Source organism: Pyrus communis, chromosome 14 (genome assembly GCF_041283825.1).
Source record: "Pyrus communis isolate YQ-2024b chromosome 14, ASM4128382v1, whole genome shotgun sequence".
In the NCBI taxonomy this organism is placed as follows: Eukaryota; Viridiplantae; Streptophyta; class Magnoliopsida; order Rosales; family Rosaceae; genus Pyrus; species Pyrus communis.
In genome coordinates, this window is record NC_142578.1 from 12,833,579 (window position 1) to 12,861,066 (window position 27,488).

Consider the following 27,488-nt stretch of genomic DNA (forward strand, 5'->3'; position numbering starts at 1 on the left):
AAAGGTTCCAAAACACCAATTCTGGGTGTAAATTGTCTAAACTCTCCCTTTTTGTTCAAAAGTTGAGTTTTCATTCAAAAGTGAATTCTAAGTTGATTCAAATGCTTTGCTCACTATTTCTTTAAAAACCTTTGTTTTCCATATCCCTTCTTTGTTATCCACATACCCCAAGCCCCGTTACAACCCTTGACTTCTATCTTGAGTGTTGTGTATTTCAATTTGTGGAGTTTGAACTTGGTATGGGCTTATGGTGTCACTGGTTCTCGCGTCTAAGTAGTAGCATTCCATTCATGAGATCATATCTAAACATGCTTATTAACTCCAGAAAATGCTTTCCTTATTATAACATATGTGAGTGTTCGTCTACATGTTTACATCAATCTTCTCACATATACCTAGTGTAGGGTGTGTAGTCAGAAAATCTGTGTGAAAAACGAGAGTACATCTAGTAAGAAATTGAGGGAATTCTCTAAGGCATGTTACTACATTCAAAACATGGTTTTAAATGCTTAGTTGTGAACTAGTATGTGGTGACTATGAGTAAGAATGTACTTAAGTGTAAAGATGGCTCAAATCTGTGAGAATAATGATTTTTAATTTGTCATGTGCATTGGAAGTCCCTGATACGATTGTTGGAAGGTGTAGGTTGTGTTTTGTTCTTTTTGTTTTGTTTTTCTGTTTTGCTCGAGGACTAGCAAAAGCTAAGTGTGGGGGTATTTGATAGGAGCATATTTATGCGACTTAAATGGCTTGTTCTCGTACATTTACGTTATGTTTCTTTAGTTATTTTAGTTCTTTATGCTTCTTTTGTGTGTTTTCAGGTTCTAAGGGCAAAGTATGCAAAAGGATGCCTTTTGGAGCCTTTTGGAGCAAATTAGAGATTGGAATGGATATCATATGCTTGGAGCCAAAAGGATGGACGAAACTGAAGACTTGAAGTAGGAAAGTTAAATCCTAAAAAGACCTCATGTTTGAGCATCATTGAAAATTCCTACGCATTTTAGAACACAAAAACAACATTCCTAGCAACCTTAGGACATTGTCGTGTGTTTCCTTGTGTCTCCCTTCCTTGCCATGCAAGGAAGGGCTTTGTTCCCTATTTTAAATACTTAAACACTACCACTTATCATTCACCACATATCATTCACCACTTATCATATCATACATTCATTTATCACTTATCATAATCATTCACTTATCACTTAACATATCATACACTTATCACTTATCACTCATAATCACCTACAACATCCACCTACTTCACCTACAACATCCACCTACTTCACCTACAAATGACATAGCCATATGTTCCCTCCACTACTCCTATAAATACCCTTGCATTCATTCATTCAAAAAGATCTCATTCACAACACAACACCCCTCAAACACTTCCATTATTCCCTAGCCGTGAGCTTCCCATCTTCCCCTTAGAATCCAAACCGTGAGTCCCCCTTCCACCATTCCTCATCCATTTCCATAATTCCCCAAACCTCACCTTAGACCTTGTGCTACAACAACGAGGAAGATAAGAGGGCCTAAACGTTCATACAATTCAAGTTTGAGTTGTTGGAATGTTTAGGTGTTTCTTTGATTTCAAAGTTTAAATTCAATTCTCTTTGTTTTGTACGTATGAGGAATGGAAGAGAAGAGTGCCTAAACGTTCATACAATTCAAGTTTGAGTTGTTGGAATGTTTAGGTGTTTCTTTGATTTCAAAGTTATGAGGAACTAAACCCCCTTTAGCTAGGGGGTGATTCGAAACTATGTTTACATTTGCAATATGAATTGATTAACTTTCGTTGGAATTTCATAAGTTGTGGATTCAATTTGTTTAACCGTTTGATTGATAACTTATTTATGAATGTTTATTAAGAATGCGCGCTTAATTTTCATGCATAAATATGACGCTAGAATATAAGTGAATTTCACCTAATCGTTATGAACTTATATTCACAAGTAGTGGAGGTTGCTTATAAACAATCGCGTTAAATGAATTCTTGGCACGAGTTTCATGCTCATCATAGTAACGAATGCCTCGTCAACACTTATAGTTTTCATAATGCTTAATGATCTTTGATTGTATCTTTATTGTGCTGTTCACGTAAAGGACTTTTGGAGAATGTGGTGAATTGCGTTGCGCTAACCCATCCAATTCATTAACTTAAGGAAAACTTGACGGTTAATTTAAGCGGACCTAATTAACCCGGGGCGTTGAGTTTCATAATTTATCGAAAGACCAACTGAGAATCAATCTTGTATGCAAGTGTAACATGTGTGGAGAAGAACCCCTTGGCTATTCCATCATCCATATTTTATTCACATTCATATTTACATTCTGTTTTAATTGCATTTGTTCATTTAGTTTAATTTTGTCAAAACCTAAATCCCCCTTTACTTTAATGTCAAATTAGTTAGAAATCAATTTAGTTTGTGTTTTTAAGAGTTTTGAGTCTTTTGAACTTGTTAGAATCTGTTTAGTTTATGTTTTAAAGTATTTTTGAATTCTTTGAGTCTAGTTTAATGTTTTATATTGTTTTTACGTTTTTAAGTCAGTTTCCAAGAGATTAACAATCCCTCCTAATCCCCGGTCCAGAACGATCCCTACTTGCACCTATACTACAATTTGACAAAAAGAGGGTTTAATTTGTGCGCGTATAAAACTCGCATCAATACCACAAAATCTTATGTTATACTTAATGAAAGTATAAACAAACTCTTAAGTGTTAGTGAATTAAATGTTTTGATAGGATACACATTCTACGAAACTAGTTTCAACGATCCAGCTGTCAAACATGTTTGTATATACTTCGAGATCTCATATGCCAAAAATTGCAAAAAACAAACATTCAGAGATCAAGTAACGGGACAAAACTTTTCGACTGTTATCAATGAAAAATCACAATTTAACGGTTATTTTAACTCCGATTTTGATGATTTTTTTACAGCTACACTCCTTGACCCTATATGAATACATTGAATCAACTCGATCTTCAATTTAAAATATTTACACCAGTGGATACCACAAAATCTTATGTTATACTTAAATGAAAGTATGAATAAACTTTTACGTGTTAGTGAATCTATTATTTTGATGGGATACGCATTCTACGAAACTAATTTCAACAATCCAACCATCAAACATTTTTGTATATACTTCGAGATCGCATACGCCAAAAATTACAAAAAACAAACATTCTGAGATCAAGTAACGGGATAAAACTTTTCGACGGTTATCAACGAAAAATCATGATTTAACGGTTATTTTAACTCCGATTTTGATGATTTTTTACAGGTACACTCCTTGACCCTATGTGAATACAATAATGAACTTGATCTTCAATTTAAAATATTTACACTAGTGGATACTACAAAATCTTATGTTATACTTAATGAAAATATGAATAAACTCTAAGTGTTAGTGAATCTATCATTTTGATGGGATATGCATTATATGAAATTAATTTCAATGATCCAACCATCAAACATGTTTGTATATACTTCGAGATCAAATACGCCAAAAATTGCAAAAAACAAACATTCATAGTTCAAGTAACGGGAGAAAAGTTTTCGACGGTTATCATTGAAAAATCATGATTTAACGGTTATTTTAACTCCAATTTTGATGATTTTTTACAACCACACTCCTTGACCCTATTTGAATACAATGAATGAACTCAATCTTCAATTTAAAATATTTACACTAGTGGATACTACAAAATCTTATGTTATATTTAATAAAAGTATGAATAAACTCTTAAGTGTTAGTGAATCTATCATTTTGATGGGATACACATCTTACGAAATTAATTTCAACGATCCAACCATCAAAATTGTTTGTATATGCTTCAAGATCGCATACACTAAAAATCACAAAAAACAAACATTCAGAGATCAGGTAAAGGGACAAAACTTTTCGACGGTTATCAATGAAAAATCACGATTTAACGGTTATTTTAACTCCGATTTTGATGATTTTTTACGGCTACACTCCTTGACCCTATATGAATACAATGAATGAACTCGATCTTCAATTAAAATATTTACACTAGTGGATACCGCAAAATCTTATGTTATAGTTAATGAAAGTACGAATAAACTCTAAAGTGTTAGTGAATCTATTGTTTTGATGGGATACACATTCTACGAAACTAGTTTCAACGATCCAACCGTCAAACATGTTTGAATATACTTCAAGATCGCATACACCAAAAATTGCAAAAAACAAACATTCAGAGATCAAGTAATGGGACAAAATTTTTCGACGGTTAACAACAAAAAATCACGATTTAACGGTTATTTTAACTCTAATTTTGATGATTTTTTATAGATACACTCCTTGACCCTATATGAATACAATGAATGAATTTGATCTTCAATTTAAAATATTTACCCTAGTGGTAATGAAAGTATAAATAAACTCTAAGTGTTAGTGAATCTATCATTTTGATGAGATACGTATTCTACGAAAATAATTTCAACGATCCAACCATCAAACTTGTTTGTATATGCTTCAAGATAGCCTATGCCAAAAATCGCAAAAAACAAACATACAGAGATCAAGTAACGAGACAAAACTTTTCAACGGTTATCAACAAAAAATCACGATTTAACGGTTATTTTAACTCCGATTTTGATGATTTTTTACAGGTACACTCCTTGACCCTATATGAATACAATGAATGAATTCAATCTTCAATTTAAAATATTTACACTAGTGGATACCACAAAATCTTATATCATGATGATCGATGAAAATTGAGGATTTTGTAAAAGGAATAATATGCAAGCTTTGAGTTCCATTGGCAAGTTTTAAACTTTTGAGAAAGGCTTCACAACCTTGAAAACAAAAACTCTTTCATTTTGCATATCCTTGCACATTTAATATTTTGTAATAGACTAGTAGTGTATGGATGTTTGTTTATTAGGCTGTTATTTTCAAGTGTAGATGTAGTACTTAAAAGACAAATGTGTTTTAATGTTTTGAAGTAATATTTATGTGGCAATATGTGGTATGTGAAAATTTAAGAAAAAAATTACATTTTTCTTACCTGTTAAGATAACATGTGTGACACGACACGACCCGTTAAGATAATAGGTGTTACACTAAAATGACACGAACGCAACAGATACGACCCGTTTGCCAAGCCTAGTTGGAAGGTACCCTAAGTCACAAACAAACAAACAAAAACTAACCAACTGACAATTTGGTTTTCAAATTTTTTTTTTAGCAGACACAAATTAAAACAGTGATGGTGAAATTGAAGAAAAATCATGCAAAACAATCTGTTTACCCCTCCCCCCAACCAACTGCTACCTCACACTTAAAACCAAACATTGTCCTTAGGGTATCAAAAATAAAACTCAAACAAGAAATCAATAAAAGGCATACACAAACAAGACTTACAAAACAAAACGATCATGGTCAAGAAAAAATAATAAAGAGAACAGTAAACGAAAGCAAATTTGAGAGTAGAAGCCGGAAATTCAGCTGTTTCCTACTTTAAACACATAGGTTGCCTCCTAAGAAGCCCTTACTTTAATGTCTTCTAAGCAGACGATACCTTCATTTAATCCTCACTAGGAGTTGCGGCGTGGTGGGGTATGTCTTTCAAAAAAATGCTCCTCCTTACTTCTTCGCATTAGATCATTGAACGGAAGGTGATACTTTAAAATCCAATATCGGTTTAAGCTCAAGCGTGGCTGCCTGAATTACTGAAGCTAACAAGTTATTAGTAGAAAAGGGAATTGAAATTGGAGGAGTTGCTTACTTTTGTGTTGTGGTAAGAACTCAATGGTAGCCAAGATTTCAAAACTTGTAGAGTTGTTCTTCTCTGTTAAACTTGGTTTGAGGGCAATGGCTTGTCCTATGTGACCAAATCCAATTCCTTTGGCGGTGGCTGTCTCATATATATCCATATTGATAAACTGTAAATATTCCCTTACTACTTTTTCTGGAATCCTTCTTCTTATTGTACAAAGCTCTTTCAAAAATTTAGCATATTTAGAAACTTGCATACGGCATCAAAAAGCGGAATGTTAACTTGAACCTTTCAGAAATTTTCCAAGATGTCTTTCTTATCCTCTTCATTCTTAGACTAAGTAAATTTGCAAAGGAAAGGTACATTTAGATTAATAGGAGTACAAAGAATTGAATTTGGAATAACTTCAACGGAATTGAGTGGCAAAAAAGCTTTAGGGGTTGAAGCACTAGGCTTCAAGATAGTCATGGATTGCAGCAAGGATTGTTCCTTCCTTGCCATGGCTAGATCATTCATATCATTTTCAGACAGAAGTTGTTTGTCCATTGTTTGGCTATGTTTAGATGTCCTTGGTTTAGTCAAACCTCTGTACCACTTCTCAAAGTGATAGCGTTAATGGTTTCAAAACCTCTCATCAAATTAACGATAATTGAACTAGGGAGTTTGCCTTGTTCTTGATTTTGTCTTAAGAATTCTGATGTTTGCTCCATTTGATTCTTCAAATATATCAATTCCTTAACTTGATTTTGGTGTCCCTAAATCACATAAGCATGAGAAGCAATTAGTGTTTGAAGAATTTTAACATGCTTCACGAATAAACTGAATTTGGTTGGAATTGTTGTGGGGGACTTTGTGATGGAACCATAGATCTTGGATAAAACCTTGAGGTGGCTGCCTATACCCTCCTTGCTGTTGAAGTTGTTAAGGACCCCTCCACATAAAATTCATATGGTCTTTCTAGCCCAGATTGTAAATGTTGAAGGATGAGTCATTCCTTGGTTGATTGTGGCCTTGATAACCCACGATAGTGACACTTTCTTAACCTCTATTCTCATTTAATTGATGACATTGATTAGTTTGATAGCCTTGCATAGAGAGCACACCAAATGCATGTGTCCACCACACTTTGCATCTTAGACTGTTCAAGAATCTATGACATAATAAAACTAGTTAAGATTAGCCATTTGAGCTTTTTGTTTTAATAGATTGCCAATTGCCATGTCTTGCTTCTCTAGTGCCTAGAATCGAAGAAATTAAAATGAAATAAAGGAACAAAAAAAAAACAAACAAAAAAAACATAAGGATTAGTAGTTTCACTCATCCCCAGCAACAACGCCAAAATTAGATGTGGTAGAAACTTACACTCAAATGAAAACCCTGCAAAAAATATGATCGTAGTACAAGTAAAGCCCCGCAAACACTCAAATGAAAGGCTAGCTAAATGATACTTCTCCATACATAAAACATATGCACATAAATAGATTTCTAGTTATTCTTCTTATAAACCGTGAATGACAGTGCACCAAGTTAACAGTGGCACACTCATTTCCCTCAGATTTTCCTAAGTTATTGAAAAGGAAGACACTTCGCTCCTCAAATTATTCTTATCAAGACATCTAACACACGTGACAGATATTCACATCAAAGATTATTTTCTGCAAAAATCAAAAGTATTGACAAAACGTTTGTTACTATGACACATGATACTCTTGCAAAGGATTTAACTTATCTTAATCAACATCCATTGATTTTTACTACTTATGGATGCAAGTTCATAATGATTACGTGAATTTCTTATGTATTCTTGCTCCAAATTTCTGCATGCAAACTAAGTTTGGCCACTCTAATAAACATACAATATTAAGTTCTCTATAAACCAGATACGTAAATCATGTTCACATTTTATGAAACAATAATTGGATCTAATCAATTCATATGAAATAGATGTTCATGGCTTCAAATTCAACTCTAGCTAAAAGAACTTAGTTACACATGTTCATCATAATTGAAAAGCAAGTTATAATAAACATTGAAACTAAATAACAAAGATAAAAAGAAAGAAACTAAGAACTCTTACGTCTTCAATGGATGAACTTTCGAATGAATTATGTGAGAGGTTGTAGAGAATTATGGTAGAGGGGTCTAAAAGAGAGGTGAAGTGTGTGTTACTGAAGGAATTCTCTCCTTAAACTCTGGATATAAGTGTATATGTGTGTGTGTGTGTGTAAGAGAGTTTGGATTATAGTAGGACTCTAGGGAATCATCTAGAGAGTGTTTCAAGTTGATTAGGACTCTTTCATTCAATTGGAAATAAGATAGGATAATGTGTACAATAGCTGCCTATCTTTTTTATAGTGTTTCACTCCAACTAGGACTCCTCTTCATTGTGCAATTCCTTGTCTTCAAAAAACGTTCAGCCCTTGTTCTCCATCTAGTGCAATGCAAAACCAAGTCCTATTCAACTCCTTTTTGTTCTATTTAACCTCTAATTGTCAATAACAAATGGAAATAACTAAGTAAATGTAAAGAAACAAGATGACAAATTCACATAAATATACTCTTATGAAAGAGTGGATGGAAACAAAAAAAAGCCCTTGAATGCTAGTTGTGAAAAATCCTTCTTAGAAATCTTGATTCTCATCTTCAATGCATTGTATCATATCCAACATGGACATTGAAAGAACTAGCAATTTCGTTAATAAAAAGTAGATCAATTCAATAAAAGAATATGTAAATCATAATAAGAATGATTAAAATGTAACACTCCCCTAAATTGAAGATGATCAAACTCTCTGTAGTGCAATGTCAAAACCATGCTGATAACGTGTTGTAGTATGAATTTAATGAGGGAAATCGGCTAGAGAGAAGAGAATTGAGATAAAGGTTTGAGGAATTATGTGTGCCATATTACTCATGCCCTGCGCCTTTATTTATACTAATAAGGGAGTCATTTCCAAGTAATACAACTACAACTAGGAAACTATCTAAAAGACATGTAGAATAATACACATAAAATTTCTAGGATTTACACAATCACACTCACTGTTCTAAAAATCCCTGCATATCGCTGCCTAGGCCGCCTAAGCGCTAGGCGGTTGCCACCGTTCTGATTAATTCCTAGGTGTTTGAAAATTAAGAAAGGGCAACTAGACTTGCTCAGGCGCCTGCCTAGCCTGCCGTTTAGGCACCCGCTTAGACCCACCTAGGCACCCACTTAGGTCGCAACTCTCACTTAGATAGAATATAGATAACTTTCATTTTATATTTTATTTTTTAAAATAAATTGTAAGAGACTTATTGAATACTTGGATGAAATACTCAATATATTCTGATTCCCCATGTTTTTAATATGTTCTAATATTTTCTAATTTATATGTTATTCTATTTTTCAATTTATTTATCCCAATACAATTACGTACTTTTTAAGTAAAATCCGGCACTTATTTATATATATATATATATATATATATATATATATAATAAGTTTACTTAAATCCGCCTATCCACTTAAGCCTCCGCCTAGGCACCACCTAGCCGCTTAGGCGCTCGCCATTCGTTTAGCGCCTAGTGTCTTTTAGAACCTTGATCACACTCCTAATGTAATTAGGATTACACAATAACAATATTGTCACTAAAAATATTCTATGATGAAACCCTTGCTCCCACAGAGGGAGTTTATACCGCTAACAGTTGGACCCTCGCCTTAAATGAAAAAAAAAAAAAAAAAAAACACACACACACACACACACAAATAGAAATAATTCTAACAAGGCAGATTTCCATGGCCATTGTCCGTGCTGAAACTCTGGCTCATCCGCAGTTGAGAAATAGATTTTACTAAAACTGAAGACATTCGATCAAGCTGCCTCATCGACCGCACCTTCAACGATCCACAATTAGTAAGAACCGGCTTTGAAGAAGCACAATCAAAAGAAGAAGAAGATGATGATGATGATGATGGCTTGTCATCACTCTCTGTGTATATATTGATAAGAACGTGGGAATGATCCAAAGACAAAGACCTCTCCAACCCCTTTAACAAAATCCGTTGCTTACTACTATCCTTCATAGGCAATACCACCAGTGACACGCAATGCCTAAGCAAACCATTTGGTTTTGATAATTGAGTTGTAGTAGTAGTGATAGCGGTGCTAATTGGTAAACCCTCCTCTGGATCGTGAGGGTGCGATGAGCAACTAACCGGGCCTGCTTCTTCAAGTTCTCGGTCTCTAACTTGTTCATCATGATCATGATCATGATCATATTCCACAGGCAACGTTGACGAAACAGGCACAATAGGCACATCTATAGCTGACCTACAAACCGGACAATTAGAATGCCCCATAAACCACGTCTCTATGCATGGATTGTGAAACACATGCTTGCAACTCGGCAACAAACGCACCAAATCCCCGTCTTCTAGGTCTCCCAAGCAAATCACACACTCGCTCTGATCCATGTGAAAAATTTCACCATCTTTCATTGAATACGTGAGAATAGGAATCGTATTCAAGACTTTCTCATCAACCCCAATGGATTGGCTGGTGGCTGGTTGTTGCGCGAGGCTGGCTTGGAATTGCAGTTGCATCTGCCGTTGCCTCCTCCGCAGGCAATACTTAACGACTAGGAAATGGTACGCAACTATTGCTAGGGTTGTGAAGACAATGCCTGCCATGGAAATCAAAAGGGGTGTGAAGAAAGAACCTGAACCTGAAGCTCCTACCACTTGAGTCCCAACATTCTCCATCTCTCAATTCAATCTGGTTTTCAGGCTTTTTGGTGGCTTTTTGGTGTTTTAGGGAAAAAGAGTGAGAGAGAAAGGTTTACAAATAAAGAAAGTGTAGGAATGTAACACTTGGTTGTGAGTGAATATATAGAAGGCCAAAGAGTGGAGAGAGAGCAACCCTTGGATATCGAATTTCTTTGCAATAAATTTGGGATATGATCATTTGATCGTTGAGTGTTTCAAGTGGTTTACACGTATATCCGTTTTGGTGTGGACACTGTGCAGGAAACGGTTTTGTGGTATGGCTTTTGCCAAGTGTAAGAATTTGATAGAGAATTTGATGTATTTTAATGTTTTGAGTATTTTAATGTTTTGAGTATTTTAATTTTTAATATTGTGTAGACACTAAATATTGGTTTTAACACCTTTTGTATCCCTTAGTTTGGATTTATATCTGGTTTCGTGTTGTAGGTTGGTTACAGTGCTTACATTTTACTCAGCGTATGAGTTTTATGTTAGATATAACTATTAATAAAATTATAAGATTCTAATATGCAAGATTTAAATTGTTGATTTATGGATCACTAGTGATCCATACTATAAAAAAAAAAAAAAAAATTGTTGTTTGGGATTAGAAAAACTTGTGTAGAGACACTTAAAGCCTCATTTGGGAGCTTGGACTGTATTGACTATTTCAATCGGATATGATAAATAGTCATCAGATAGTATTGACTAAATTAATCGGACGTTTGGTGTAATATCGGTCATTTGGTCTAATGATAGTATTATTTATACTATACCAAATATGAATTCAATGTAATTATGTAAAAACCCAAATACTTTTCAAATCCTAATCTTCATAATAAAAAGCAAATTGAAAAGCCCAAATTGAAGCAAAATCTAATTTTAAAAAAATAATAATAAATTGTCCATATGAAATTTTTCCTAATTTCCAAGTTCTATCATCATTCTCAGCCAAGATTCCAAAATAAACCCAGATCAGTTCAGAAAGAGTAGCAAAAATTATCCAATCGAATTCGATGGGGAGAACCCAATTCGAATCGCATAGAAATTTATGAACTATAGTCCTAGGTGATATGGAGAAACCTAAAATGACACGGGTCAAATGGGTATAGGAACCGTGGGTAGGGGCGGGTAATTCAGGTTCGGGGTTGGTCCAAAATTTTTACACACAAAACGGGGCGGGGGCGGTTCGGGTATACAAAATTAACAGGGCGGGGTAGATCCTAAAATAGGAGGAAACGGGCCCTCGGCACGGCCCGTTTCTAGCATGGAATATAATTGAATTTTTTTCCCCATCCTAGTCTTCTTGATCTCTCCTCATGATTCCCTTCCTTTCACTCAGAGTCTCAGACCTCGATCTCTCCTCCTAACTCACTCCCACCGTCTCAGCTCCATACGCCACCACCATTATCATCAGACCTTGATCTCTCCTCTTGATTCGCTCCTGTCTTCCTCGATTTCGCCTCTGGTATTTTGGGTGCCTTTTTGTTTTTGATCCTGTGCATGTTTGTTGGGTTCAAAAAGCAGAGATTTGAGTGCCATATTTCTCAAAAGCTCTAAATTTGAAAGTAGAGGTAGGAAGCTTAAGCCTTCTGGTGTGGCTTACTCCATTTTTACCGATGTCAACAAAGAGACTCTGGTAAGTCTTCTGATCCTGTGCGTGTAACTGTTGTTCTTCTTTTTGAAACCAAAATCTTGGGATTTTGATGATTTGGGTTTTTTTGAGTAATCACTTTTGGTGTTTGTACTTTTGATTTTAGACATTTCAAGCACCACTATTTGAGACTCCAAAGGCTAACCCCAAAAATGTGGCTTCTATAATTTTGGGTGAAGGTGCCAGAACTCGCCTCTAACCCTGGACAATTTCTAGATCTTCTCTGCAGAATCCGGTAAGCTTTGGCGATGTCAAAGATGTGGACGATGAGCGACAGAGTGAGTTCGGGAGGCGATCTAAACCGAAAAAAAAAAAATTAAAAAAAAAATAAGAGGACCTATGGACCCATCTCAAATCGGCCCATTTGAAAAGAGTCAGGTTAGGTCTGATTCCAATGATCAGATAGGTCTGATTCCAATGATCAGATTTGTAATATCCGGTCCGGCTCAGCCTGTTTCCTTTTTAAGTAGGTCTGATCCAGCCCCTCCAAATTTGGGTCCAGCTCGGCCCGTGCCCACCCCTAACACAGGTGTCATAGAATTACTTAGTTTAGATACCATATGATTAGGTACCATTCTCGGCCAAGATTCCAAAATAAACCTAAACTAGATCAAAAAAATCCAATTCGAATTCGATGGTTGTGAATCAGAATGAAACTCTTTTTGTACGGTGCTTGGCGCGAAGAGGAGAGAGCGACAACGAGAGAAGGTGACGAGGAGAATGGCGATGGCAAGAAAAGGCGACGAGGAGATTGATGTTGGCAAGATGAGGTGACTGGGAGAACAACGACAGTTATAGGAGACGACGACGACAAGAGGGATGACGGTGAGAAGAACGATGGTGAGAGGGACAACGGCGAGAAGAGGTGTCGTGAAGAATGAAGTGTAAAAGAAAGGAAAGGGAACCAGACTAATAATCCACTCCTTTTGGAAGGGTTTATTAAGAAGGTGTATACCCTACTAAATAAGCAGACTGATTAAATTAATCCAGCAACTATTAAACGAGAGGACACCAAACAATCAGGGTCCGTATTATTAGTCCTATCTGATCTCTTATACGACCTACCAAAAAAGGCCTTAAGGACTTTAGATTTTGTTTATATGTTATATAGTAAATTTAGTTAAAATTACAAAAAAGTGGCTAGAAACTTAGGCGCTATATCCCTATCCACCACTCGATTAGCGTCTAACGTTTTTTAGAACCTTGAATGGAACTAAAACAAAAATTCAAGCGAAATGCAGGGACTAGAATCATATTTAAGCTAGCGATAATTAATATATGATACTACCTATTTAATAGTATTCATCTTTACTTGTAAATTAGAGATTTTAGATTCTAATATTGTACCTAACGAGTTTGATACTAAACTAATTTTCTACTCTTTAGTATAAATATATCCTTGTATCAAAGAAGTATCATATATATATATATATATATATATATATATATATAATGTGATGGAGACAAAGAAAGATTTGATCATTTGGAGTAGGCTCAGCATGCACCAATAAAAATCTAATGGGTAAAGTACAAAAAACTACCTCAACTATTAGTGTCACGACACTTTCATACCTCATCTTTTAAAATTGACAATGTCATAACTCATTTTACGAATTTGTGTCAATGTTATACCTTCCGTTAGCTTGGCATGAATTTCTCAGTTAACTGCTGATGTAGCTTGATTCAGGGCCCACTTTTTATTAAAAAATTAAAAAAATTATTTAATATTTTTTAAATATTAAAACAAAAGTTAAAAAAAAAAAATAAAACCCTCACTTCGTCCCTTCCCCCCTCTCTATCTCTTCTCCCCCCATCTTCATCTTCCTGTGTAATCTTCAACCAAAAAAACAAAAATTTGGAAACCCATCAACCCCCCCCCCCCCACCCAAAGAAGAAGAAGAGAAAAAAAAAAAACAAAAAACAAAAAGCCGCAACCCAGAAAGAAGAAGAACAGGAAGAAGGAAAAAAGAAAAAAAAAACCAAACCAAACGCAGTTCGTCCCCCGCCCCAAAAAAAAACACAACTAACCCAACCCCCTGCAACCCAGAAAGAAGAAGAAGGAAAAAAAAAATCCAAACCAAACCCAGTTCCTCCCCCACCCCCCAAAATCCACCACTCCCACCCCATCACGAAGGTTTCCTGATTCCACCTCAACGGTTCTGGGTTTTTTCCTGGAATTTTTTTTTTGGGGTGCAGGTAGTGGGTGCAAGGGTGGGTGCGGGTTTAGGGAAGATGGGAGGGGGGAAGAAAGGAAGGGGGTCGGGGAAAATTGCGAAGGGGGGGGGGAAGATAAATTGGTTTTTATTTTTTTTTTCTTTTTTTCTGGGTTGCAGGAAGGACACTAGAAGGGGGAAAAGATGAAGATTGGGAAGAAGAGAGAGAAGGGGGGTGGGGAAAGGGGACGTGAGGGTTTTATTTTTTATTTTTATATATATTTTGTTTATTTATTTATTTTAGTTTTTAATAATATTTTAATAGAAAATGAGTCCCGGATCAAGCCTCGTCAGTATTTAATTGAGAAATTCACGCCAAGCTAACGGAAGGTATAACACTGGCACAAATTCGTAAGATGAGGTATGACATTGTCAATTTTAAAAGATGAGGTATGAAAATGTCGTAACACCAATAATTAAGGTAGTTTTTTGTATTTTATACAAATCTAATTTTGTAACGTGACATTTGGACAGTTGGATTGTTTAAGGGGATGACAGATGACAGCTTTTGTAGTTGTAGATAATAATTAGTAAGGTACGATATAGAAATTTTCAAAAGAAGCAAAAATAAGCATAACAATAACAATAATTTGACTTGGTGCCATGGAGCCTCCGTCATCTGCGGCTTTTTGTGGAAGCCGTGTATTGGATTATGGTGGATGCTGACAACAAAGGACCACATTGAGCAGGTTTTTGTTGTGTTGTTGTGTTTACACTTTGGTTTCGTCACATTTCAAGTTCTGTTGTAGGTGTTTCATGTTTTCGTTTTTTTTGTTAAATGATAGATTTGTTAGATTAGGAAGTCGACGCGGTTCAAACATGTGCTGTAATGTAAAAACAACACTTATATTCACTATTGTGGTAAAGAGCCACTTGCGTTGCTATTCCATGTTTAATGATACTAGAATATGTTTTGGCTTGGTACTAGTGTATTCATACACTTGAATTGTTTACCAAGGACCTTTGTACAAATTTCAAGTATCATCTCGTGATGCAAAATTGTCGTACAAATTTCTAATGTCATATCAACTATAGGTCTGGTTGCAAATTGTCGTCCGATTATAAATTGCAGCAATGTGTTACCTTAAACTTATAACATGTTACACTGTGAAACCTACTACAAAGTCCGTTGAAAATTATGTTAAAAATAATCATGATCATAGGTGTTTCAGTCATTCACCAATGCAAAAGCACTCCGCCAAAAATGGGCTTTATGCCACAAGATTTACACGACAAAAGGGCCCCATAAGATGCATAAGGCCATCTCCAACCGAAGGGTCCAGAGGGTCGAAAATAGCCCGAAAACCGTCTCCAACCAAGGGCTAGGCCAGAGGGCTGTGGAATCTAGGAGGGCCTCACGGAATCGGAGAAGGCTAGAAGGCTGGAGGGCTGGCTGCATGTAGCCAGCCAGCCATCCTGGGGCTGGCCAGAAAATTGAGCAATCTTGTCGGTTATAACCGACAGGAATATATTTATATTAAAAATTAAATGTATTGCTGTTGGTTATAACCGACAGAATTGCTTAAAAAAATTTTTGAATACAACGGCTAGCCAGTTAGCCGTTGTATTCAATATTTTATTTTTTTTTTGGTTTTTTGGGCCTTTTTTTTTTTTTTTTAAATTCTTAAAAATTCTAATTTTTTTTTCCTATAAATACCTAAACCATTCATTAAATTTAAGTTCTAATTTTTTTGGTTTTTTGGGCCATTTATCGTTGTAGTTTTTAAATTTAAGTTGTTGGATTTGAATTTAAGTTGTTGTAGTTTTTAAATTTAAATAATAAATTATGTTTTGCCCTATGGTCCTTTGGCCCTTGGTTGGAGACGGTTTTTCGTGACAGGACTAAAACGAGCCCTATGGCCCTTTGGTCCTCGATTGGAGACGGAGGCAAATATGGCCCTGTACTATTTATTAAAATATTAATATCTTGGAGAATCTCGGAGGGCCAGAGGGCTAAAACGAGCCCTCTGACCAGCCATCAATTGGAGATGGCCTAAGTGCTAAGTTTCCTTACAGAATCACTTAGCCAAATATCATGGCAACCATGGGTTCATTCCATACAAGCATTTCTTTGGTCAATATACATTTCAATCTTCACCAAATCAAGGTATAAGAATATTGATTTTCATGCTCGTATTTTCTCTCTGTGCACTTCCCTTATTTTTCTAAGGAGTTTCTAAGGTGCGGCCTTGCGCCTGAACCATGCGTTCAAACCGAAATTCAACGGTCGCGATTTGCTGAGCTCACAACAAAACTGAGTTGTTGTACCCGTTGTAGTTCAAAACTTTTAATTATTTTTATTCACTGGGTATGTTTTTGTCAAAGAGAAAATGGGAGCTAAGGGTTTATTCGCGCGTTGAAGAGGGAGAGACAGAGAGAGGGAGCTGGGGTGAGGAATCAATTTCAGGTTGATTAAAGTTCTGTTTCGCTTGTGACCCGGTGATTTTATACCTTTAAATTTTTTTTGCTCATTGGGCGTGTTTTTGTCAACAAAAGGGAGAGATTGGGGTTGTCTTCGCAAGGAAAGAGAGGTAGAGAGAAGGAGCTGGTGAGGCGTGAGAGTGTTTAATTTTAGGTAAATTGAAGCTCTTGTTGGAATGGAGTTCATAAGGGTGATTCATCCAAAACCTTTGAAGAAACCTAGAATGTGAAAGTCAATTTTGAGCCATTAGTAAATCCATTTCTGTTTCATTTTGGTTCTGAAAACCACCATCAGGTACATGTGTAAGATACTTATAATTTTGGGATTTGAATCCATGATGTTAGGTGGTTACCACTGAACTTGGTTGAAATTGTGAATTTGAATCCTAGATATATAGGTGCAAAACTTGTGATGGATTGTGATAAGTTTAGTTTTAATAGATTTGTAGTAGGTAAATTGAAGTATAATTCGATGGGGATAAGATATTAATAGAATAAATAATGGAGGAAAGAGAGGATGTAGATGTTGGAGATCAATTTGGTGCAGGGAGGGTTGAATTTGTTGTACCAACGGTAAAAGATGAGTTGAAACGAAATTGAAAATGGAATCACGACGTGGTTATGGCCGTTTTGGTGATGTGATTGTGTTTGACATCACATTTAACACCAATGTATGCGAGATGTTACCTAAGAACACACAAAGGCCACACCGACCGCTGATGCTGGTGATGTTACCTAGGCAAATGAAAATGTTGACCCAATGCCTAATTTGCAACCAACCCAAAATAGTAACACTCATGTGACTGTTTGAAAATTCGGGAGTGCTAGATGCTTTTTACGAATATATGCTTAATGACCCATTAAACATGATTTGAAAAGTCATTTGTGATATATCCTTTTTTTATATATATACAAGATGTGTTAAGCTTGCAGGGGGATGAACCATTCTTTTGCTGTGGTCATAGTTGGTTGTTTTAGAATGTATATATTGTGTCACAGTACTGATGGAGATTGTGATACACCAACTGTGACTTGTGACTGAATATATATATATATATGAATATTTGTGGCACCTTATGAACATTTACGAAAATAATTCTTGAATCACTAAATGAAGCTTGAAATTATGATATACTTAAAACATTGTGCAAAATGTACAAAATAACGAGTCGTAAATATCTAAGAAGGCAAATTTCACTTTGAGGATCATTCGGTGCCTTGTGAGCCGCTTCTACGTACTCATGCTACTCATAGTCACCACCATCTCTGACGATGTCATCCATGTGTAAGGGCAATGCGCATTCCCAATCATATCCCTTATGGTTACCATAAAGATGCGAACAAAATTTCTCAAACCCATCATAGAAAGTGGAGTCACACTCTTGTTGGAGCTGCTTCGTCGCCCATAATTTGATTGATCTACAACATACAACTTCCTCCTCTTTTAGAACCAGCTCATCATACTTACACTTTCGGTTATGTATTTGGTCTTTGTACTTGGCCTATTTCGACAACGCCTCATTCAACTTTTGTTGTAACTCAATCAAGATGGAGCTTTGTTCGACACACTTTTGATGCCACACAGTTACAGCACGTGAGTTAGCACAGAATTTGAGCTTCGCTTCAGCAATTTGACTGTCAAATCATCGGAATCAGCATCACTCCCCGAAGCACATGACTTAATTAAGAAAGGTTGTTAAACATTCCCCTATATGATTCTTCCTCTTTTGTTGCTAGTTGAACCCTCAGTAGACATATCTTGTACACATAACAATACAAGCATTCAACACAACCAAATTCAATAATATATACCCTGAACACAACCAAATTCAACAATGCATACCCTTAACACAACCTATCAACAAATTTTCATAACAATACATCTACCGTGAATAAAGCTTCATGACTTAAAGAAATATCAAGTTAATTCATGAAATTAACAAGGATTTCATCAACCCAAATCATTGAAGAGAGCAAGGAGAGGAGATTGCTCGCTGAGATCAAGATGAGCGGCGGCGGGCTGAAGAGAGCAGGAGGAAGACAACTCGTTGAAATTAATGGGTTTAGACTTTTACTGGCAGAAGGACTTTATGAAATTAATCTTTTTTTTTATTTTTAATTTTACTTTCATATAATAGTTAATGGTGTGAATGCTCTAGTAGGTGTAAAGACACATGTAGTAATACTAGCAACGAGACATGAAAGGAGACACCCACTTCGGGACAGTAGATCCTGGGTTGAATTTTTGAGATAGCCACAGTTGCAGTTATCCTTTTTTTATTAATGACGGATCATTTAGAACCCGGTTTCCCTCTTCGCTCATTTTGATAGATTTGTTTTAGCGATTCAGATCAAATCCGGTCCGCACCTAGAGTCCACAAAGTGCAGTCCGCACGTAGAAAACGCGCGCCCAACGAACACGTGAACACCAATAGTTTTGGGCTTCAGATAGGCCCAGTCGGCAGAATTGAAGAAGAAGTCGGTATCGAATCCAATAATCCATCCCCGACTCCAAGTCATCTTCTGCGATCTTTCCCATCTTCTCACACGTTTTCGACCACTTGCACAAAGCCACGCGCGAAATACAATATCGTCGGAGTAACCCTTTGAATTTTCTCTCGAACGTAACTGGACTGTTTAAGCTTCCAAATTCCTCCTCCTCCTCGTCCATCCAGTTGAATCTTTTCGTCGATTCGATTCCATTCCATTCCGTACCCAGCTTGATTGATCGGAGTCCTCAAGCTCTCCCAAAGCCATGTCCATGTTCAAGTTCTGGTAATTCTTCTCTTCTCGGTGTAATTTAGGGTTTTAAATTTGAACCGTAGCTCCGTTAATCCTAGGGTTAAATTCTGATTCCGGTGATTGATTTTACGGCGTTTTCGTAAATGGGTCGGTGTCAAAATCCCCAATTTGCTCTGCGAATTGATGGGTTTTGTTAGTGGAATCGGTTTGTAAAATCATTAGCAGAAATTGGAGCTTTCCGTTGGAGCTTTCGTAATCCAGTAATTTGATTGGTGATGTGTGTTGGAGAGGCTGAAGGTCAAAGTTTCTAACCGTGTTTTCGTCCACAGGGGATCTCAGGAGGAACCTACTCAGCCGCGTCCGGAGGTTGTTACTCCTTCACAGTCATGGTACCCTCCATCTGTAGTTAGTTCTCCGACTTCTTCTCGCCCTGGGACGCCGAGTAGCACCTCGTCTAGCAGTATGAGTTACCAAAGGCCAACAGAAAGGGCACAGTCGGCGTTACATGTTTCTCCCGCCGAAGCTGCCGCTGTTATTTCCGTTCTGAAGGACAAGAGGTAAGGATAATGGTGCTGTCGGAATCTCATGATTACATAGTAATGATGATTTTTCTGTTTCGGAGCTGATCAACAATGTTCTTAGCTATAGCACACCTCATTTATCGGTTGTTACATATCAACTTGTCACTTCTTTTGTTTCAGATTGTACATTAAAATTTGGAGATGATTGTGGAGTGAATTTTAACTGTACTTGTTGTTTGTCTATGGTAGTTGGTAGTTTTGTTTGAACTCGTTCTTGTAAAAACAAAGCTCAGAACGGTTAGATATACTGAAGAATGTTGAAAAGAAGTTGGTGACTGAATACGAGAAAAAAGAAATTTGTATTTACTTTAGGCGTAAGCCCAAGCTTAGAGATTACATTTTACCTATCAAGATAGGTTCTGTTTACTCAATCATTGTTTTAATCAACCTTTGAAAGAGCATATTTGTCCAATGAAATGTTGTCCAGTAAGTGAATTTGTTATTTCTTAATGTATATGATTGAGAGATTCATGTTCTCAAAAACATTTATACTGCTATGTAACTCTTAGTTTTTTGGTTTACGTCTCAGTATCTCGAGTATGGCAGATATAACTCTCCCAGATCATATGTAATTCTTATCAAATTTTTGTCAAATAACTAGTAACTAATCATTATGTTTTCCCTATTAATGTGATCAGTGTTGAGGACCTACGGAAGCTTTTGTCTGACAAGAATGCATACCAGCAATTTTTTCTTTCGCTCGATCAGGTCAAAATTCAAAATAATGTAAGTTTGAACTTCACTTTTTCTGTCGTACCCTTTCTGTTTAAGGTTCAACTTCTGATGCACACCCGCACATTGATCTTAGTAGACTCAACACTTTTTAATTTAGCAAGCTCTTAATGAACTGTAATTTCTGTCTTGCTTTGGGGCTACACCATATTTATACTTGGATTGGAAGTTGGTCTCCTAACAAGCTATTAACATGATGTTGAGTTTCTTTGTTCGAATACTTTAGTTTCCGGGCATATCTTTATTCTGTTCTTTCTTTTTGTTTCTTCTACTGACCACATCAGCTAAGAGAGGAGCTACGGAGGGAAACTCTGCAGTTATCCAGTGAGTTCTCTGTTTCAGTATCTGGCCTATTTTAATTATATTTGTCTCCTGCTATTGGATTATACATGGGAAAACAAATTATAATTTTATTTTATAAAACAGGGGAAAACTTGGAAAAAGAACCGCAGATGGTGGAACTTAGAAACCAGGTAAGCTTTTGCCAATGTCTTGCTTCTCACAGTAGTAGCAAAATCGTTGTTTTTGATCTTGTATCTTTTTCTCCTTTATCTTTTGTGGTCACAGTGCAGAATAATTAGAACAACAGAGTTGGCTGCTGCTCAGGAGAGGCTAAATGAACTCGAGAGAAAGAAAGAAGAAACGTTGAAGCTATGTTCCCCGTCTTCTCTTCTTCAAAGGCTTCAAGGCATGTAGTAACGATAATATGAAACTGTACAGTAATTCAGTATTCTCGTGTGCCGTATTAGTCATCAATATCATGCATGCATGAATCACAATCAAATTTTTTGGTATATGAAATTTTTTTTCCGTGCATGCAGAATCGATGAATACAACGGAGGAGGAATCTGAAGCTCTGCACCAGCAGCTCCTCGACAAGGAGGTTGATCTCGGGGCTTTTGTGGAAAAGTACAAGAAGCTTCGTACCACTTACCACAAGCGAGCGCTTGTTCATCTTGCCGCAAAAACATCTTCAATAGGGTGAACATATTACCTTAGTAACTTGTATACATTTTAGTGGATACTTCATTGAAAAGGTCGATAAAAAGTACCATGGTGATCGTTGCTTATTCGTGTATAATTTGAGCATCTATTTGCCCTATCACATTAATATTCATTTTTTATAGTAATTCTGTGTATAAACATTGTTGTTTTCTCATTTGGACATCCAAGGCTTATAAACTTTGTTCGAAATAGTGTGAACAGTAAAACTCAGTTTAAGCTTCCCAAAGTAGAGTCCATTTTTGGTACGATGTTTACTTACCTAGAATGAGTATTGAAATTATCCGGAATTAGATTCCACATTCAAATCAAAAGAAATACGTGGTCTTGAATCAAAATCCGGAGTTCAATACTTGAAAACCTAGGCACAATTTTTATTTTACAACACCGTCTGGTTTCCTATGCTACTAATATATCCACCAGCATGTGAACCTGATTTTCCTTTGAAACTAAGGCTGCTGAAAGCCCTTTCAGACACTTCATTATCCTCAGAATGCCTAATCAACCTTTGTTCAAATCCCTTGAGTGTAGCACTACCTCATTGGGATATATTTCAGTGATTTTCTTTGTTCATCATAGATAAACTAATTAACAACCTCTCTACAATCCTCTTATTTGACAGTTCTTCACCATACATCTTCATTTGATTTACTAAAGCAAACGATCTGGCCAAGTAATCAGATAGAGATTCATTATTCGTCATTCTAGCATGCTCAAAATCATGATGTATACCTTGTAATTTCACTGCCATGACTTGAGAATCACCTTTTGTAAAGTCTAGACTTAGTTGTTTTGGCTTTCCTTGTCAATCTTGTAATTATGTACCACACATGCTCTTTAGATCAATATTCCTTATATTAGACTTTAGTATACTTGGTTCTAAAGTTTGGGTTATGGAAGATCAAAGTGCAAATAGTGTTGCCTCAACTCAAGTACGGTTTGTACATGCATATACATTTCATGTTTAAATTCTTATGCATTCTTACTAGTGAAGTTGTCCTGTAATTACTCATTGTTTTCATGCTTTCTGGGCATGCAATTTAAGGCAGCCCACATGGGCTGACTGACACGTTTTATACGGGTTAAGTTTTTCACCGTTGATTTGCTCATATTACTTTTACATTTGACAAGTGTCTTTTTGTACTCGTCTACAACAATCAAAAGTTTTTGTTTAATAGGGTTGGAGGATTTCATTTCCTCCTTGGTGCGAAAGATTTTTTTATTATTTTTTGTTTAGAGAGTGTCTTTATTTTTTTTCTCTCCAACTCAGATCTCCTAGGAGCATCAAGCATTTTCTATGTAAAGTTCTTCATTGAATATTTATAAAACTATCCATGAAAATGCTTGCTTAAATCTTCTTAGAAGCTCATTTGTTCTGGATTAGATAAATTGCATTTTCAAGAGAGTGGCGTAAGCTCTTCAAGCCTCTAATTCTTGTTTCTGTGAAATCCTAGCTACATACACTTTTTGATGTCTTAAATCTTGTGCTAACTCACCCACATCATCTCTAAAAAAGGATTGCATTGTCCATGATCTAGATCTTAGTTTCAAATCTTCATAAAGACCTTTGTTTGGATTCTAAGTTAGTTTCTTCTTCCTTCAATTGTTAAACTAGAGAAACTGACTTGTGATCATTTGAATCCACATATCATATCATCCTACATAGATTGTATTGGTCTCAGTGCCACAAGGAAATGAGCTCAAGGGATGGAGATGCTCTCTTGTGAAGACTGAAGACTTCTCCACCTCACGCAAATAAGGCTGCACATAGGTATAAAGCTGTTCCTTAGAATAGATTTAGGAATTGAGCTTGTTGTGGTACTTTGTATGAAGCTTATTTGCACTAGTGGATTGGACTATGTGAAGTCCCCGATTTTTTAACCCAGTTAGGGGTTTTTCCGGTCAAAACTTGTTGTGTTTACTTCTTCATAACTTGCATGCATATCTAGCAAATTACTAGTGAATATCACAAGCTATAATTGTTGTTTGAGAAGTGAACTGATTTGTGAATATGTTCTTGCCTGTGATTTGCTCGTAAGAGATATCTGGGTAGTTATTGACCAGTCGAACGTACTAGTCTATTAAGTTTAATTCTTGGAATTGTGATTCTCGTAACTGAGAAATTCATATATAGTTGACTTGTTCTCTAACAAGCCAACCTTTCAGAGTTTAACTTCTTTGCATTCTTCTTAGTTTGTACTTGCCCACATATCTAGTTTATTATCATATGTTTCACGCGTTATATAATCCATTATTTGATGTGGGTTTGTGCTCAAGTTTGTACCACATTATTATGAAATAAGAACTGTATTATTGTTGACTAGGTTAACTTGTAGCAAACTAAGTTTATTCATTGGATTTGTATGTGTTTAATTAATGAATCTATACTTGGTTGATAAGTTGGTTTGGCTAGTCAATCCATCACAGTTTAGTTTATAATTGCAGGATATTTTGCCTAGTACCAATTTCACCTTTGAACTCCTGCTTTAGTACATCGCAAGCATCCTTAGCTATCTCCTCATTTGCAATTCTGGGGGATATTTCATCACTCATTGTACTTTGAATCAACCCCAGAGCTTTTGCATCCCTAGAAATAAGATCCTATGCAACAATCAGCTGCTTCTCATCCATTTGCTTCTCATATGAGGGAAGTTTATACCCATTTTCAACAAAACCCCATAGATTGTGGGATTTAAAGATGGTCTTCATTCTAATGCACCAAATTTCAAGCTGACACTAGTGAAGATTGGAGCTTGAAGATCAGCTCTAGAACCAGACATTTTGTTCTTCGATGTACTTGAGTCCTTCGTTGAAAACTCAAAGAACACTTCACAGATCACGCCCCTTGATTCAATTTGAAACAAGCTCTAAGGCCATGTTAGTGTTTTAAAGGTTGATTTACTGTAATTCTAGTTGGTTTCGTACTCCGGAAATCCCAGAGAATGTGATGAACATACTTCAAAGAGCAAAGTTAAAGAAGGCAGAAGAAGCGAAGTGTGAAACATCAAGGAGAAAATCTACGCTGGATTCCTTGATTAGGTTGTGCCAAACATGCTAGTGGTGTGAGCAAATATAGTTGTTGTTAGCTCACACCTCAGCTAATATAGGTCATGTGAGCTGCATTGAGCAACTTAAACACTTAGATCAATTTGGACAGGTGACACATTATACGCCCTCTAGATATAATCGTGACCATCCATTACAATTCATTACAAATTCAAAACTTAAGAACAAAAGCTATAAAACTATTGCATCAGCTATGATCTTCAAGCTTCCATCCTTCAATTCCAACAGCAGTAAAGCTTATGCTTCAACAGATTGTGTTGCTGCTGCGGTTTGCAGCCATTTTTTAAGAGGGATGATCGAGTAGTTTGCAGTAGTTTGATGTTGCATGAGGTTTTGGTATAAACACGGTCATCAACTTAATCAGTTGTTTAGGGAGTGATCTTGAAATGGAAATATGAATTTATTTTTGGCGGGAAGCCTATAGTCTCAGTCTGTAACCTACAAGGATTAGAGTTGAGACTGGAGTAGGGTTTGTGTGGGCCCACATATGAGATAGTTGGTGTGGGTTTATCGATGTATGCATGAGAACAATTTATGTGATTGGGTTTCATCGCAATTATGGTGTGTAAATGATTAACGCACTGTCATTTGGAGAAAAACTACATGTCAAACCGGGACGTCAAATAGTGGTGAATCTGTTTTATGTATGTTTTTATGCAACTTAGACGAATTGGGCACATTGGTAGGTCAATCCAATTCTAACCCATCTTTTACAATTAAGTATGGATTTTATCAAGGTTCAAACCCAATCCAACTTGAGATGAATTTGAGTCAACTAGGTTAGGCTCAATCAGTTATCTAGTTGATCAAGTGCTCGAGAAGGAAATTGACTATTGCACTCTATTTTCTCCTTTTTATTTATTGTCTTTGGATTTTACAACTTAACAAAGAATCAAAGTGAAAAAAAAAAATCACAGATGTGCAGAAAGTAAAATTAATGTGCGAAAATCATTTTCCACTTAAGAAACATTTGATTTCATCCAATTACAATTGTCGAAACAAATTTAAGGGGAAAGTTACGTAAAAAAACAAAACAAAAGTACTAAAGAAACGTATTTGTTGTAATAATTAGTAGTTACGTCCATTGCCATGATCATCATAACGAGTAGTGTCAGGTTTCTCGCACATAGGACTGGTGTAATAGAATGGATCGAGAGTGTACTTCACCAAATCTCTGTACACCAAACTCGGCCGGTTCAGCTTCACCCCCAACCGGCCTCTGCCGAAATTAGTTGGAACGTTACACGTGGCATCTGGGCAAGACACCAGCCTCACCGAGCATCGATTAGCTTTCACTTCTTTGCCGTTGGTCGTGTACTTGTTCATGATCAGGTCGAATTGGCCCTTTTCGTCTGTTAGATCGCTTGCATAGAAGACAACCCTGCTTCTCTCATCCATGCATGTCACAGACACCTTCCCACCTGCAACAATACTATTACTTAAATTCGCACTCTTCATTATCCATGCCCATGAATGGAATTAGCTTAACGGTTATTACTTACAGATTTCACAATACAAATCATAGGCTTGTGAAAATGGCATAGGGTCAGCCCAGCCCGACCCATTTAATTGCTAGGGCCTATAGTCGAGTAAGGATTGGTCCGGCCTGGCCCAATTTACAAGTCTATGACCCGGTATGGTCAACTGTGACTAGTACAACTCATTTACAACCAAGATAAGGACAATATTCACTTCTCTAATGTTCGAGGAAGGCCCTCCTTTTCAGGAAGGAGTTCTTCCTTCCTACTAACGTGACATCATTTAACCATCCAAAATGTTCATAATAGGAATTGTTCATTCTTTAAACGATCATAGGTTCATTCTCTTTAGAAGAATTATTCAATTTGGAAACCGTTTAACCATCCATGTGTGTGTGTGTGTGTGTGTGTGTATGTGTGTATGTGTGTGTGTGTTGAACAAAATGACAATCGTGGTGACAAGTGATGAAACATCTATTTCTTTTATTCAAATGGATAACTAAATGGTAAGTGTGTGCGTTTGTGTGTGTGCGCGTGTGTGTTGAACAAAATGACGATTGTGATGACAAGTGATGAAACATTCATTTCTTTTATTCAAATGGATAACTAAATGGTCTCCAGATCGATTGAAGTTTTTTAAAAATAACATTTCTACATGATAATGACAAAAAGAAATGTTTCAAATATGTACAGTGAAATAATGGCACATTACGACAAAACAAAGACTTCTGTCCTTAAAAGGAGCGAAGGATTATTCGAAGAAATATATACCTTTGATGGGCCTGGCGCCGTGAACCCATTCGTTCCAACCTTGGGTGCAATCTTGGCATAGTACTTTCCCACCTACATGTATGGTTTTGGTTTTCGGTTCTTCATGATTAAAAACTTCAACTGTGTGGCTGCTGGTGCAACCCATGGCAATCAATACCACTGCAAATAACAGCACCACCATGGCTCTCATCTTTCTGCTCTCTCTCTCTCTCTCTCTCTCTCTCTCTCTAGATTAAGGAGGAAGCAAATGTATATATATATAGGACAACAAATGGGTCTTTTGTTTGGGAAGTAGCTGGCTAGGGTGGAAGAGCACTACT

At 36.4% G+C, this 27,488-nt stretch overlaps 3 protein-coding genes across 3 annotated transcripts; 1 reads left to right on the top strand and 2 right to left on the bottom strand.

Moving 5' to 3' along the window:
• Positions 1–9,259: 9,259 nt before the first annotated feature.
• Positions 9,260–10,571, bottom strand: LOC137712211 (uncharacterized). Its single transcript, XM_068451328.2, has one exon. It carries the CDS (start codon positions 10,503–10,505, stop codon positions 9,522–9,524), a length of 984 nt encoding a protein of 327 aa, XP_068307429.2. The 5' UTR covers positions 10,506–10,571; the 3' UTR covers positions 9,260–9,521.
• Positions 10,572–19,122: 8,551 nt separating this feature from the next.
• LOC137713188 (vacuolar protein-sorting-associated protein 37 homolog 1) lies at positions 19,123–22,045 on the top strand. The gene is made up of 7 exons (XM_068452456.2): positions 19,123–19,571; positions 19,868–20,095; positions 20,758–20,845; positions 21,136–21,175; positions 21,278–21,324; positions 21,419–21,539; positions 21,673–22,045. The coding sequence occupies exons 1-7, from the start codon at positions 19,552–19,554 to the stop codon at positions 21,834–21,836; spliced, it is 708 nt and encodes a 235-aa protein (XP_068308557.2). The 5' UTR covers positions 19,123–19,551; the 3' UTR covers positions 21,837–22,045.
• A 3,888-nt stretch (positions 22,046–25,933) lies between these two features.
• Positions 25,934–27,384, bottom strand: LOC137712210 (proline-rich protein 1-like). The gene is made up of 2 exons (XM_068451327.2): positions 27,169–27,384; positions 25,934–26,340 (listed from the first exon to the last, which is right to left on the bottom strand). Exons 1-2 carry the CDS (start codon positions 27,356–27,358, stop codon positions 25,988–25,990), a joined length of 543 nt encoding a protein of 180 aa, XP_068307428.2. The 5' UTR covers positions 27,359–27,384; the 3' UTR covers positions 25,934–25,987.
• Between the last annotated feature and the right edge of the window lie 104 nt (positions 27,385–27,488).

What these genes read in the sequence shown, in the direction of transcription:
- LOC137712211 (XM_068451328.2), bottom strand. Translation starts at nt 10,505, where the DNA reads ATGGAGAATGTTGGGACTCAAGTGGTAGGAGCTTCAGGTTCAGGTTCT.
- LOC137713188 (XM_068452456.2), top strand. Translation starts at nt 19,552, where the DNA reads ATGTCCATGTTCAAGTTCTG. An exon ending in AGGTCAAAATTCAAAATAAT is followed by an intron (nt 20,846 to 21,135) that starts GTAAGTTTGAAC and finishes TGACCACATCAG; the next exon opens with CTAAGAGAGGAGCTACGGAG. An exon ending in GGAAACTCTGCAGTTATCCA is followed by an intron (nt 21,176 to 21,277) that starts GTGAGTTCTCTG and finishes TTTATAAAACAG; the next exon opens with GGGAAAACTTGGAAAAAGAA.
- LOC137712210 (XM_068451327.2), bottom strand. Translation starts at nt 27,358, where the DNA reads ATGAGAGCCATGGTGGTGCTGTTATTTGCAGTGGTATTGATTGCCATG. An exon ending in CGGCGCCAGGCCCATCAAAG is followed by an intron (nt 26,341 to 27,168) that starts GTATATATTTCT and finishes GTATTGTTGCAG; the next exon opens with GTGGGAAGGTGTCTGTGACA.